The 15891-nt window shown below is 35.0% G+C and overlaps 1 protein-coding gene across 1 annotated transcript; it reads right to left on the minus strand.

The window, feature by feature from the left end:
- Positions 1 to 8102: 8102 nt before the first annotated feature.
- LOC127710334 (uncharacterized) lies at positions 8103 to 9718 on the minus strand. The gene is made up of 2 exons (XM_052216133.1): positions 9427 to 9718; positions 8103 to 8422 (listed from the first exon to the last, which is right to left on the minus strand). Exons 1-2 carry the CDS (start codon positions 9509 to 9511, stop codon positions 8142 to 8144), a joined length of 366 nt encoding a protein of 121 aa, XP_052072093.1. The 5' UTR covers positions 9512 to 9718; the 3' UTR covers positions 8103 to 8141.
- Positions 9719 to 15891: the final 6173 nt, after the last annotated feature.

Raw genomic sequence — 15891 nt, forward strand, 5'->3', positions numbered from 1 at the left:
ATAATTTCATGCGTCCGAAGCGCTTTTCTGGATTTACCTTCACCAGGAACGCTCAAAGCCAAACATTTGAAATCCGAGGGATGTATAAGTACCGAAACAGTTGAAGAGCTATATGACAAAAATACCTAAAACAAATAAATCCATCAAAGGTCAACTTTGCCTGAGGGAGTTGAAACCTTAGTTTCTTTATAATTTCAAAATTTATAAACGGGCAATTTTAGAAAAGTTTGTTATAAATCATGTCAGTACCGAAGTACTGACTACTGAGCTGATGATACCCTCGGGGACTGATAGTCCAACATCAGAGGTATTGGAAATTTTCATACCGGAGGTCGGTTGTTTACTCCAGCTCCATCCACCAATAAAAAAATTATTGCCACGAAATAGCACACTAGTGTTATGCGGCGTTAAACACCAATCCATTAATCCATCAAAATCAATAGATTTACTAGAAAATTATTTTAAATGTTGGTCTTCTGATATAGTTCTGTTACTAACCATCTCATTTTGCTTGGCATTGATGCATATGGTTTGTCAGGCAAAGTCAATGAAAGCAAAGAAAGAGTGGCTTAACAAATAAAATGCTTTGCTGAGCTCAGCTGGATACGACCGCAGAGGTCCAACCCTGAACAGTTGGGGGGAAAATGGACATAATATTCGCGCTTGATACAGGTCTCAATTAGGATTGTAATTAAATATTATTTGACACATAATAGGTTTCTGACACCAAAAAACTGTAGTCAAAGAACTTAGAATTGGTTAAATGATTTGAATTTATATTCAATTTTTGCTTTTGTGCAATACACTATGCTGTTGCGAAATTGACCCCCCCCCCCCACTAATCCCCCCCCAAAAAAAATATCCTCCTTTTTGTTTTGCTTTTGTGAAATACACTATGCTGTTGCGTATTGACACACACCCCTTTTTTTTGCAAAAAGAAATGATATTCAAAGAAATTTTCTTTTTAATTTCTGAAATCTGTATTGAAAAAAAAATTCCTCCCACAACTTCTTTCTCACCCCCTTCCCCCTCCCCCCCCCCCCCCCCCCCCCCCCCTTTTCCAAGAAAAAATTATTTCCCTCAAGATATGGTCATAATCTCAAGTCAAATTTCCAAACGAGTTTGCAACCATTTTTACCAATTTAAATACATCATAAAAGTCTGAAAATAGAAAAAAAAATCCCCCCCCCCCAAATATTTTGAACCCCCTTATGATTCATCACCCCAAACTCAATCCCAGCCTTCCCTTTGTGGTATGAAACCTTATAGTACAATTTCATAAAGATCCATACACTTACACACAATTTATTGTCCTACAACTAGAAAAAATGCTTGTTTTTTCCCCTTTTTTGGCCTCTAATTTCTAAAATTTTGAGGCAATTACCCCCCAAACTCAAACCCAGCTTTCCCTTTGTGATATGGAACCTTATAGTACAATTTCATAAAGATCCATACACTTACACACAAGTTATTGTCCTGAAACTGGAAAAAGGCTTGTTTTTTGCCCCTTTTTAGCCCGAATTCCTAAAATTTTGAAGCAATTACCCCCAAAATCAATCGAAGCATTCCCTTTGTGATATGGAATCTTGAGGTACAATGTCAGAGAGATCCATACACTAACACATAAGTTATTGTCTGGAAGTTACAAAAATGCTTATTTTAGCCCCTTTTTGGCCCCTAATTCCTAAACTGTTGGTACCATAACCCCCAAAATCAATCCCCACCTTCCTTTTATGGTATTGAACCTTATGATAAAATTTCAATAAACTTAACCTAAAGTTATTGTGCGCAACCCAATGTGTCTTCGGACGACGACGCCAACGTCATACCAATATACGACCGCAAAATTTTTTTCAACAATAAGAAAAATTGACCTTTTAGGTCCCCATCGATTGGTTTGTATAGGCAATGATGTGAGACCGGGAATCGATCTTAAATTACACTTAATCAACATTTCATTTTCAAATGTTGCAATTTTTTATCTTTATGAAAATCTTCCAATATAAATAACTTAAATTTATGGTCTTCCAGCCTCTGGACAAAGCATATGTCCAACGGGTTATACACTATATCTGAAACTCTTAATTTCATGCAATACTTATGTAATTTCCACAAGAGTTGTAAGGTATACGGACACATACAGGCACTTGTCTCAGAATTGTTTTCCCCTATATACCTTAATGTGGTATATTAAGGTATATAGGAATTTTTTTTCTGAGACAAGTGCCTGTGAGACACATATTTAAAAGATATATGTTAAAAATATATAGATCTACATGTATTATTTTCATTTCAGATACTGTATTTGAAGGGAGAAATGACATAGCAGACTAAAAAGATGGTGAAATTAGATCTTCAGATAGAGTTGCTGGAAGAAATGAAACGAGACAAAGATAATACTCCACTAACATTTTCTCATCTTTTAATTAATTTATTTTTTTATTTTTTTTATCAATCAACAATTATTTGCCAGGAAAATATGCATGTGTACGGTACCAAGTCACAAATGTTGTTTAGGACTCAACTTCTTCGTTCAATACTATTTTGCATTTTTTTTTTATATCTGCGGTATATCATCTTTTCCGCAAGTTTATTGTTTTCTGTTTAGTATTAAATTTGAAATTAAGATCCATTTATTACATCGGTGATCCGTTTATTTGGCAATCGCCAATGGCACTCAGCAGGGTTTAAGAACATCAGTCAAATGCGTTTTGTTAAAATATATTTTTTCACTTTTTTGGTCTTTGGAAAATGTTGTTTGTGCTGTATTTAGACCCCTCTACCAAGAAATTTGTTTTGCATGCACACGTATAAAAATTGCGGTTTTTATCCAACGCAATCATAGGTTTAAACGTTGTCTTCAATTTAGACTTGCTTATATTTTTTCGTTTGGGCTTGTATTATATATGCCTTCGTGTTAATTTGATCCGTTCATCCTATTTCGACTCTTCAAAATTCAAGAGTCTATCCTAAATTGAGGTAAATTATAATGACCTTCCATTTACCGTTTCGATTCCTAACATCACTGAAGACATTAATTTTGAAATCCGGATATGGTGTACAAAAACCTTTGCACCTTTTGTTTGCGGTATATCATCTTCTCCGCAAGTTTATTGTTTTCTGTTTAGTATTAAATTTAAAATTAAGATCCATTTATTACATCGGTGATCCGTTTATTTGGCAATCGCCAATGGCAGTCAGCAGGGTTTAAGAACATCAGTTCTTCGACCTGTTAGTCAAATGCGTTTTGTTAAAAAATACTTTTTCACTTTTCTGGTCTTTTGGAAAATGTTGTTAGTGCAGTATTTAGACCCCTCTATCAAGAAATTTGTTTTGCATGCACACGTATAAAAATTGCGGTTTTTATCCAACGCAATCATAGGTTTGAATGTTTATTTCAATTATGACTTGCTTTGAATATATATATATATATACCACTTTTGAGTCTCCTTGTGTTATTTTTTGATGTATTCGAGACAATCGAATTTTACAATTTGTATGTTATGTTTCTTAATTCTGGCTATGCATTTATTGGAAATGTTTAAATTTTTGCACTGTGTTTTGACCTTGGATTTGATTACTCTATTTGTATAAGGGTCATTAATTTTGATCGTTTGCTTTACATCCAGTGGCAAATGTTTCATGCATGTTCATGCTTAGAACAAATTAACAAAGAGTACACTAGGTATTATCAGACCCCTCACAATTTTTGTAAGGGCTCTTATAATATGCATAGCGTTACACTATTTCCACACAATGCAATCAGAGGTGCCGGCGTATTTACACATCCAACAGTCTATGGAAGACCCACTTTGCGGCAAGGGTTTTACTGATTGGACGAACAAAGTCCAAAGAATGACCTTAAATCTATACCTTAATCAATCCTTAGGGTAGATATCATTTAGAGTAGAATTAACAAGATGATGTTTAAAAAGGATGATGACGACTGACACCTAGTGGTGCCAATAGCTCACATAACCGTAAGTGTAATATGAGGACTCATTATTTCCTTTCAAGCACCTGATTTTATATGATGTTGAACTTATTCAGGAAGTAGGGAAAACTGTTGCCAATTTTTTTCTCGGAGGAGTTTTTTATAATTGTTGATGTGGTTTGTGTTCATGTGCAATATGTTCTGTGATTTTTGATATATCAAATACGTTTGTATATATAGTGTAAAATGAGAACTAGATAATTTGACGAAAAAAAAAATTCTAAGACATGAAAAGCGAAAGTCTACTTCTGACTGAGTCAACAGTCTAAAGAGTTTCATTTCATGACCAATAATTGCTTCTTTTACTTTAAACTTAAACTGTTATCTAATAAAGTTATTATCTATTATTATTATAGGATTTATAAAAGAGAATTTGAAAGTACAAAGAGTAAAAGAAATAAATGCAATTCAAACGGTATCATAGCCAAGTCCGTGAATTGAGGTGCTTTGTCGTATAAAGCAAAAAAAAAAAACAACGTTGCACAGCGAAAACGTTCCACATGGCGAAAAGTCCTTCATGTTTTTACCTTTCTGTATGGACAAGATGAATAAAATGGAAATTTTTTATTTTTTCAAATGTTATAAAGGCTCAAGTTAATCGAATCTCCGAAATTTGGGTGGAAACAGAAGGACCTTGTTGTCTATATCGATAATGTCAAGGTAATTTTATATTAAAGGGAGACAACAATTTAAGATAAACAACGACGGAATGGCAAAATACAGATTAAAATACCTTCAAAATCACAGACAGCTTGCACATTAATGCTGTGGTACCCCTTTCGGTTAACATAGGATGTTTCGTCATCTGATGGTGACTGAATCCTCACATGCGTGCAGTCAATACACCCCAAAACATTTGGAAAGTTACATTGCCTGTAGAAACCACATTTTATCCTATTAATGGAATCTACATCTGTAGGCCAACACACAACACAAAATCATCCTTAATTTCAATAAGGGCATCTGTCACATCACTAACAACACGGGAAACCGTTTCTTTATCATAGCCTAAAGTATCTCCTATCACCTGCAAGAAGGAGCCGGATGCATAGAAACGGAGTGCAATGCATACTTGCTGTTCAACGGTCAGTGCTGTTGATTTGTTGGTGGACCTGCTTAGCCTGTCTGGGAGTAGATTGCTCAGGTATGCAATAGAGTCCTTTCCAAATCTATACCTCCTCAGTTCATCATCATTTAAATTGGTTAAATGAGAAATAGTTCCCCTAAAAATTCTGTTCTTCCATGGTCTTGCTGGTAGCATCATGAAAGCAGCCATTTTCTAATTATACCTTGGTTAAATGTTAAACCTACCAGCGTTAAACAACATCATCACGTTAAAACTAACTATGAGATGAACAACAGGATTAACGAGACGTTAAATTTTATCGATACGTTAGCAAAATTTAACGGAGCGTTAGTGCTAACGACAAGTTGAACAACCGGCCCCAGATGGTCTGGTCCATTTGTAGTAGTAGATGTTTTGAGTCCTATACGTTTTAAAACAAGAGGCTCTCAAGAGCCTGAATCGCTCACCTGTAATTTTTTGCTTAAATCTTTCATCAATGATTTTTTGCTTTTTAATATATATTAATGAGTGGCTTAAAAATATCCTTCAGATGTTCTTTGTATCTGTCATATTTTCTTCAAAAGCAAAGAAATACATTTTACCCCTATGTTCCATTTAAGCCATAGTGGCTATGTTTCTTGAAGTACAAGATTGATTGATTGATTGTTGGTTGCTTAACGACCAGTGGCAAATATTTCATGCATATTCAGGACGAGAACAAATTAACAATAAATACAATAGGTAGGTTCTGTAATAGGGGCTTCCGGGATTAAGGTCGGAGAAATTTAGACTGCCACAGGAAATGAGGATATATTGGATAGGGACAGAAATTTAGCCTTGCAACAGGTCACCTACGGACTCCTCAAAGAGTTGTTGCAAGGGTTCTTAACGTGCAAAGAGCGTGGCACTCTCTTTACACGAGGCATCGGATTTAACGTCCCCATTCTGACCGGACGTGACTGCGAGTTTGTACAGCCAAACGGACGCCCCACTTTAGCGAGGGTTTTACCGCCGGTCGGAGGAAGACCAATGGTGACCATATTTCTATTCCCCGTTCACCCTTGGGGGTGAAGTACAAGAAAATAAAATACAAAATTTATACTAGATACTCTGAAACTCATTCAGCCCATGTTTGGCTGAAATTGATTCACCAGTTTCAAAGGAGATTTTTTAAAGTAAGCAAGCTAGATGAACAAATTGTGAAAAATTGTCTTTAAAGGGCAATAACTCATTAAGGACACATTTGACAATTTTGGTCATATAAACTTATTTGTAGATCTTACTTTGCTGAACATTTTTGCTGCTCACAGATTATCTTTATCATTAATAATATTCAAGATAATAACCAAAAACTGCAAAATTCCTTAAAATTACCAATTTAGTGGTAGATATGGACTTGACCACCAAAACTTAACCTTGTTCACTGATCCATGAAATGAGGTCGAGGTCAAGTGAAAACTGTCTGACGGGCATGAGGACCTTGCAAGGTACGCACATACCAATAATAATTATCCTATAACTTATAATAAGAGAGAATTTAACATTAAAAAATATCTTAACTTTTTTTTCAAGTAGTCACTGAACCATGAAAATGAGGTCATAGACATTGGACATGTGACTGACGGAAACTTCGTAACATGAGGCATCCATACCTTCCACCTTCTAAAATATAAACCTTTTAAGAAGTTAGCTAACGCCGCCGCCGGATCACTATCCCTATGTCGAGCTTTCTGCGACTTTTTCGCAGGCTCGACAAAAAGGAGTTCTTAATTAAGAAATAAACTGATTCGCTGAGCGCAGCTGGATACACCCGCAGAGGTCCAACCCTGAACAGTTGGGGCAAAAATGGACACAATATTCAAGCTTGATACAGGTCTGAATTTGGATTGTAATTAAATATTTGACATATTATAGTTTCTTGATAAATGTAGTCAAAGAACTTGAAATCGGTTATATGAATTGAATTTATATTCATTTGAAGATTTCTTGCTGTTGTGCAATACACTGTGCTGTTGCGCAATACTTAATAAATCTGTTGTCAGACTATAAACAAATAAAGTTCAATTTCTTCTCAATGTCATATTTGAAATTTATGAAAATCAATAGGGAGATTACATCAATAGCTATAAATAATTCACCAAAGTTTCATGCGAACTGCTTAAAGTATTTTTGAGTTGTCCAAAAACTGGAAAATTCCCCCTCTTTTAATGAATAAAACCCCATAACTCAGAAATGTAAAATCTAAAATTTATAAAATTCTAAAGGGAGCTTACGGATTGATAATTTAGTCTTCGATGCAAGATTTTTTTAATCAGTTGTTAGTGGCTTTGAACTAGCTGTCAGTAAATGAGAGTACTCTCAGATCTGTACTTAGTGTCTTCTTGTTGTTTGGATGTACAACTACCCGGCCACGTCCACTTGTATTTATCCATCTGATGAGTTAAGCCTCTTTCAACTGATTTTTATAGTTCGTTCTTATATTGTACCGTTACACCACTGTCCCAGGTTAGGGGTGGGTTGGGATCCCGCTAACATGTTTAACCCCGCTACATTCTGTATGTACATGTATGTGCCTGTCCCAAGTCAGGAGCCTGTAATTCAGTGGTTGTCGTTTGTTTATGCGTTGTATATTTGTTATTCGTTCATATTTTGTACATAAATTAGGCCGTTAGTTTTCTTGTTTGAATTTTTTTACATTGTCATTTCGGGGCCTTTTATAGCTCACTGTGCGGTATGTGCTTTGCTCATTGTTGAAGGCCGTACTGTGACCTATAGCTATTAATTTCTGTGTCATTTGGTCTCTTGTGGAGAGTTGTCTCATTGGCAATCATACCACATCTTCTTTTTAATCTCACTTCTCCAAGAAGTTGACCACTTCTCCCTTCTCTCTCATGGAAGGAGAAGTCACTTCTCCCTCTTCAAAATCCTAGATTAGGCCCTGAGGTGAGACAACAAAACTTAGTTGTAAGATCTCTGAAATTTTTTACACAGTACTAGTTTTTCTCATTGTTGGAGATTGTACGGTGACAGTAACACCTGTAACTGCTTAACCCATTTCTTATGCACTCTGGTTCGATAAACTCACTGAATATCATACCACATCTCCTTATTTTTATATGCAGTTGGTGGTGGACAGTCATAAATCCTGTCTGCAGTATGAATGACTTCTTCAGGAAAACCAACTTTACAATCAAAACTTTCCTCTAGATTTCTACTACAATATTCATCAAGTTTAGTTCTTTTGTTTTCACAGGAAACTGCCCTGATTTTTCTTTTTGCGGACGATTCAGTCTCTTGCTTGGTCCAGAAAAATAGGCTTGGAATGGCAGTAGACTTAAGTCTCTGTATGGTGGGTTTGCGCCCTGAAAAAGGTTATAAAACATTAATTTTTTGATAATTTAATGAACTTCCATTAGCATGCATACTTGTACTACCTGGCAAAATATTAACTAGATTTATTCATTACAATCTGGATAAAACTATATTTGCCTGATTCAATGTATGTTATGTAAATCCAAAGGACAAACAATGAGAGACTTATGCAACAAACGTACATTGTTTGTACCTAAATAACTATAATAAAGATGAGAGCATGTCATTGTTTTGTTCCTGTTAACATTGTCATTGATATTTTTCAAAGAAAGTCTATGAGGCATAGCTTATGCATTCCTGTCATTACTACATTAGCATAATTACTGCTAAAATAATTCTCAGTATGATATACCTCTTGTAAGAAATCATTATAATTGTAGCAAGCACCAAAAAATCTCAAACAGATCACATTGAATCGTAATCCAAAAAATTAGGACGTCTTGAATTATTGATTGATTGTTGGTTGCTTAACGTCCAGTGGCAAATATGTCATGCATATTCAGGACGAGAACAAATTAACAATAAATACAATAGATAGGTTCTGTAATAGGGGCGTCCGGGATTAAGGTCGGAGAAATTTGGACTACCACGGGAAATGAGGGTATATTAGATAGGGACAGAAATTTAGCCTTGCAACAGGTCACCTACGGACCCCTCAAAGAGTTGTAGCAAGGGTTCTTAACGTGCAAAGAGCGTGGCACTCTCTTTACACGAGGCATCGGATTTAACGTCCCCATTCTGACCGGACGTGGCTGCAAATTTGTACATCCCGCACAGTCAAACGGACGCCCCACTTTAGCAAGGGTTTTACTGCCGGTCGGAGGAAGACCAATGTGACCATACTTCTATTCCCCAGTCACCCTTGGGGGTACGTCTTGAATTAACCACCCCCTTTTATTCTAAAACGATAATTGCGGTTGTAAACAGACTTTGGTTTATTCGCATGGCGATTACATATATAACTATATATTTTAAAAAGAAAATAGAGTTTTACCAAGAATAGTTTCCTTCACGTAGTCTTTTTCAGTAAAATGTGCCTTGCAAACAACAGCTGATTGAGATGGACTCCACGATTTCATCGTGTTCTCGTCCAATCTGCGTATGGGCCATGGCGTTGATCCAACTTTTCCTTCTTTTTAAGTCATTTGGAAATGCATGTCCTCCTCTTAAATGACATCCAGGTACACAACAACAAGTACTTGGCATCGTTAATTAAAAATGCAACTGTAATAGTTGCACAGTTGCACAGTGCAGAAACCGGAAGTTTAAGAACAGGATCGGCTACCACGGCGCCCCCTTTTCAGGAACGATAATTTGCTATAACTGCGAAATAACAATAACGTTAGACGGGTTCACGTGCATTAACAGAAATGCGCTTTAAATTGTATAATTTAATTCATGTTCAGTCGACCTTTTATTATTATATCAACGACTGAAATGATTTATAAACATCTAGATTTCAGATAACACTCGAAATTAACCCGACATCTTTCCACGCGGAATTCAAATAATTCTAGTTTGTCAATCGATTGACTGCTTATAATGCAAAATACAAATATATCAAAAGTTTTTAAAACTAACAAAACACAATGATCGTTTCTCCATTTCCCAATGTAAATGAAATGAAACAAAAAAACATTTTATATCACAATAAGAAGAGGAGAGAATCAACATTTTCCGGATCTACTTGGAGCCTAATGACCCCCCACGTAGATAAGTTGGATATCGCGGAAAGAAAGATTAACACGGCAACTAGAAAGGCATTAAAGCACTGCCTTTAAAAATGACACAGAAATTAACAACTTTAGGTCACCGTATGGCCTTCAACATTGAGCAAAGCCCATACCGCATAGTCAGCTATCAAAGGCCCCGAAATGACAATGTAAAACAATTCAAACGAGAAAACTAACGGCCTTATTTATATATATGTTTGTATTTGACAATTGGTAATGATATTCAAGCTTATCGCTCGTTGATAGGTCAATTCTACTGTAGACTTAGTTCAATATTCTGTAGTAAAATGTTGTATTTAAGAAAAAAGACACACCTATTTATTTGAACTGTTCTTCCTTATTATGAAATGCGTCGGTACTATATTCTGTATATCTTGAACCTTTTTTTTTTAAATGTTAACATTTGTGATATTATTAATGATGATGATAAGTAATGATGTAGAGAAAAATCCTGGTCCTTTGTGTGGTATTTTCTCTTATTTTCACCTAAACATTAGAAGTATGCACAATAAAGTAGACTATGTTGAAAGTATATGTAACGAAGCCGATGTGATTTGTTTAACCGAAACGCATCTTGACGAAAATATAACAACTAAAGATATTATCATTGAGTGTTATAATAGAGATCCTTATAGTAAATTTATTCAAGTCTAACCAAGACCTTATTTGGATTTGGATAAAAAAAGAACTCAACTTACCTTCACATAAACTACTCCTACTATGGGATGCATATGTAAATGACTGCTTGCTTTCCTGTAAAACAAATGGCAATGACTATTCATTAGACAGAGAGTATATGAAATGGGGTGAGACACGATATAAAGCAGTGCATGCAAAACTTTCACATATATGCCTATTGGACCAAGACTTTCAAGGATTTTTGGTAGTGACAATATATGCAAGACTCTGTATTCCAGACAAGATCTATGCAATGGAGAGCTAACAGACAGTGTTGACGGAAAGATATACAAATCTTGGTATGAAGATGGAGGTGTTTTTCAGAACATAGAGGAAAGTTGTATGGTTCCTTTGGCACTTTTTTGTGATGGGCTTAATCCACACAAAAGTATGGCAACTCAAAAATCAATGTGGCCATTAATCCTCACCTGGCTCAACTTGCCCGTAAATATCAGAAATATTTTAGGACCAATGATGTTGATTGACATTGTACCTGGTACCAAGACAGAAGAGCCAAAAAACCTAGATCCATACCTGGACCTTTTAGTGGATGCAATGCTAGAACTGACAGATTGCACAATGTCTAATGCCTACAGAGGAACCCTACATCAGTCCGAATAGCACTCCTGCATTACATGTGTGATATTCCCGCATTCAGCAAGATTTTGCATGTTTCAAGCCAGGCTGCACTCCGTGGTTGTCCTTATTGTAAAGAAAAAGGATATTTAGTAAATCATTACCCAAAGTTGTTCACATCAACAATAGAGCTTTTCTACCAGAAAATCATCCATTGAGAGGGGAAAAGATTGACTTTGCTATCAAAGGAGAGGACAGAACAACGAAACCCAGAGTCATATACAAAAGAAGAATTAGAAATCAGAAACAATTATGATGAGCTTCCAAATCAAAATAGAAAATCTCTTCTACAAAAAAAAAAAAGGACTTCAAAAGAAAAATATAGTTTCATGAGACTGCCTTATCATAACCGTCAAGAACAAATGCATCCTGATGGAATGCACACCATTGCAGATGTAATTGACAATCTCTTTGGCCTCATAACTGGAAAAGATGATGGGGAAAAGGAAAAAAATAGTTAACAGAAACCATAGACTCAGGAAAAGAACTAAAAGTACCGAATTAATAAAAGTTAACAGATAACCATCTTGCAGAAAAAATATGTTAACAACAGCTAGAATCAGTCAATTAAAAATGGAACTATGTCAGAGTAAAATTTTGAACAGAGATTTCAATATGGTTTCTGACCCTGTTACTGTAAATCTTTTTTTTTTATAATTATTATCATCTTACAGATTATGGAAGAGTACAAAGGATATATTCACCTTTGGGTAAGCTCTGCAACTATGGGGGTAATAGGTCCAACCATTGATGGAAAATTTCATTAGAATGGAGATCATAGAAACAATTAGACAACCATCCAAAGTTGAAAGTAAATTTTAATCTTAATAAAATAATAAAATTTACAAGTATAAAACAATAAACAATGAAATACCTATGAAAAACCTTATAATCATCACATCATCAAGCTCCTTTTTTTCTTCCATGTTAGTGTAAGTTAATCAAAAATTGAAAAAAAATCTATGACCGTATGTATCATAATTGTTAGATTTGTTATAGAGAATAGGTATTCATTCAGATAATATATATATACAGTTAATCTATATGTAGGACTTGGATCCATTGTGGGTTCCAGATCTATTCCCGATTTTCGATGTACGCAGTTATCGAATCAGAATTAAGTTATCGTCCTTCTAAGTCGCTATGACCACTTCCGCCTAATTATACACTTTTAAACCGAAGTGACCACAGTACCAATAGTGCATATAAAATTATTTCTTTTACTGATTTTAAAGGCCCTTCATGTTTAGATATTAGATGGAAAGATTTCAGATGGTGCAGAGAGCGTTTAAGGATGGTATATGATAAGATCGTGGTTACGTCCGGATTGATGTTTAAATGAACAGTACATGCAGAGATTGGATGATATCTATACGTGCCTGCTTCCACCCATTACCCGATATCCATCCATGTATATCTACCAGCAAAGGCAACTTATACAAAATGATATGGCAGGGAGACAAATTATGTTCTTTTAGATGTACTATGGTATGACTTCCGGTCCAGGTAAACGAGATCAAGTTTATTTTCGCGGCGCTTGATAGACAGAGATGCTTTACAGCGGGATGAAAATCATAACTCCAGAGAATAAATGACTAAAGACACCGTTATGATGAATAGTAATATCGAGCACGTGGAAGAACCTCGTGATGATAGTAGTGGCGAGTGGACCGCTATTGTCGTTTAAAGCATTATTCTTTCAAGAAAAGAAGAAAAAGCAGATACGAAATTTTGGAAGAAAAGAACAGTTAGTGGGACAATGTAAATGAAGTATTTGATAAAATGTTCAGCATGTTTCAAGCTGGGAATTGTGCCTTAAATGGCACCAAATAATCCGAGGCTAAGGGTCAGTCACGAAGACAGCCTGAAGTTCATACAAAACACTAAGTTTCCGAGAAGATTGATTGATTGATTGTTGGTTGCTTAACGTCCAGTGGCACATATTTCATGCATGTTCAGGACGAAAACAAGTTAACAATAAATACAATAGATAGGTCTTGTCATAATAGAGGCCATCCGGGATGATGGTCGGGGAAATTTGGACTGCCACTGGAAAATGAGTGTATTTTGGATAGGGACAGAAATTTAGCCTTGCAACAGGCCTCCTACGGACCCCTCAAAGAGTTGTTGCAAGGGTTCTTAACGTACAAAGAGCGTGACACTCTCTTTACACGAGGCATTGGATTTAACGTCCCCATTCTGACCGGACGTGGCTGCAAACTTGATACATCCCGCACAGCCTAACGGACGCCCCACTTTGGCAAGCGTTTTACTGCCGGGAGTCGACCAAGTGACCAAATTTCGTTTCCCCAGTCACCCTTGGGAGGTTTTCGAGAAGAAATATCAGATAACGAATACAAAAATTCGTATGACAACATTTCTATAAGACCTAGAGACGATGCTCATTTAGGTTATAGTGACAATGAGTCGGGCACAGAGTAGGCTGATGAAGAAGACTCGTCAGAAGAGGCAAAACAAGTGTTTATATTATCTTTTTGGTGATGGGCCTCTTCACATTTAGCAACTAATTCATGATTCAAAAGAAGTCGTCAGCAAATGTCAAAAGTAACATTGGAATACATGCTCACCTATACTTGTGGTATGTTTTTTTTATATAAATAAAGCCTTTTCATAATACTTAGGTACACTGTCTTAACATATTGTTAACCTCAACTGTTTGTTTATTAGAAAATTTGAAATTCTGTTAACTGACAAACAATACCATGTACATTGCCACATATTTTTGTGTTTCATGCCAGTTTTTTAACTATTGATTGATACATTGTTTGTATATAAACTTATTTTGCCGAGTTACCAAATGATGACATGTTTTACTAGACATTGTTGACGTGTTAAATGATGGTCTTACTTTAGAAGACAGCACTGTGTTTATTTAGCGTGGTATACTAGTCCCCGATGAATACACACCTTACCTATTCCGCAAAGGTACACCAGAATCCTCTATTGATATATCAAAAAGCCTAGTATATATATATATTTCAATTTAGACTTGTTTATATATATATAGACATCCTGTCACAAGTTTAAAATCAAAGTGCATAGATTTCTCACAATACCTTAATGCCAGAAATTGTTAAGACAACATTATCATGAAAGAGGTTACCATAGCCATATATTAAAGCGTGTAATAACATCATCAAGGGAATGTGGATATCCAAAACTGGATCCAGAGCCATTCGACAAAAGTTATATCAAAATTCAAGTCTACATGATACATTTGGGTAATTAATTAAATAATGTTATTGAAGGTTCATTTATATATTAAATATATATACATATCTGGGGTTTTGCTTTTTCTTTTGTGTTTATTTTTTCTCTATTCTATATTTTGTCATTATATATCATTAAGAATTAATAATAATCATTGTATTAAATTGTTTGTAATTATACTGCTCTCTTAGGGCGTCCTTGATTGACAATAAAAATGTATTGTATTGTATTGTATTGTATTGTGTAAATACACTTGACGGAAGAAACTTAAGTCGTTGTACAATAAGTGTCAATTATTTTTTGTACGTCACACAGGTATTGGAAAATATATTTGTCGTTTATAGTGTGAAGAGATGCAGTTATACGGTTCTATATGCAAGGATTAGTACCCATAGCTGGGATGTCGTATGCATAGTATTTACCAATGTCATACTGATCTTAATGTACTTTTATTGCGGATAGGATATTAATTTCATTTTATATATGTTTTAAATGGAAGGTTATTAGGAGACTCGTAAGGTTATTATACTTATATGCCTAAAAATGGGTTTAGCACTGTTGATTATGCTTTAGTAAGTGAGAGTCTCCTGTTTACTTACATATAGGACTTTACATATCTCTCAAATCATGATAAAATTCATTTATTTTTAAAATGTTCAATTAATGAGCATACTGAGTTTAAACTAGATAACAATAAATGGAAGAGTATAAATACTTATTAATGGACAGAACAATCAAAGATCTTGGTGATTAATGCTCTATCCACGGATTATATCAGAGAAGAAATTATTAGTCTGGAAATACTTGATATTAATAAAACTCAAGATGGTGTTGAGAAGCAGTTGAAAACCTAACATATATTTTTCTGAGATAGCATGTAAGAATTTTTTTTTGGAAGCAACAAAAAAAAAAAGAAAAAGAAAAAAAGACAACCTTGGTCAGATAATGTAATTTATGAAACAAAAAAAAGAGATAAATTCAATTGGTAATAAAATAAAAAATAACCCTAATGATAATCATTTATAACAAAAATATTTATGTAAAAATCTTAAAAAGATGGTAAAGTTAAGGAAAATAGAATATAACGAAAAAATATTTGCTTCACTGTCGGATAATCAGGGTTGGCAAAAACCCGGGTTTTATGAGTATTGCCCAGCCCAGTGGGAAATACAGGGAAAACC

Source organism: Mytilus californianus, unplaced genomic scaffold, assembly GCF_021869535.1.
Source record: "Mytilus californianus isolate M0D057914Y unplaced genomic scaffold, xbMytCali1.0.p SCAF_71, whole genome shotgun sequence".
Taxonomy (NCBI): Eukaryota; Metazoa; Mollusca; class Bivalvia; order Mytilida; family Mytilidae; genus Mytilus; species Mytilus californianus.

What these genes read in the sequence shown, in the direction of transcription:
- LOC127710334 (XM_052216133.1), bottom strand. Translation starts at nt 9,511, where the DNA reads ATGAAATCGTGGAGTCCATCTCAATCAGCTGTTGTTTGCAAGGCACAT. An exon ending in CGTGAAGGAAACTATTCTTG is followed by an intron (nt 8,423 to 9,426) that starts GTAAAACTCTAT and finishes AACCTTTTTCAG; the next exon opens with GGCGCAAACCCACCATACAG.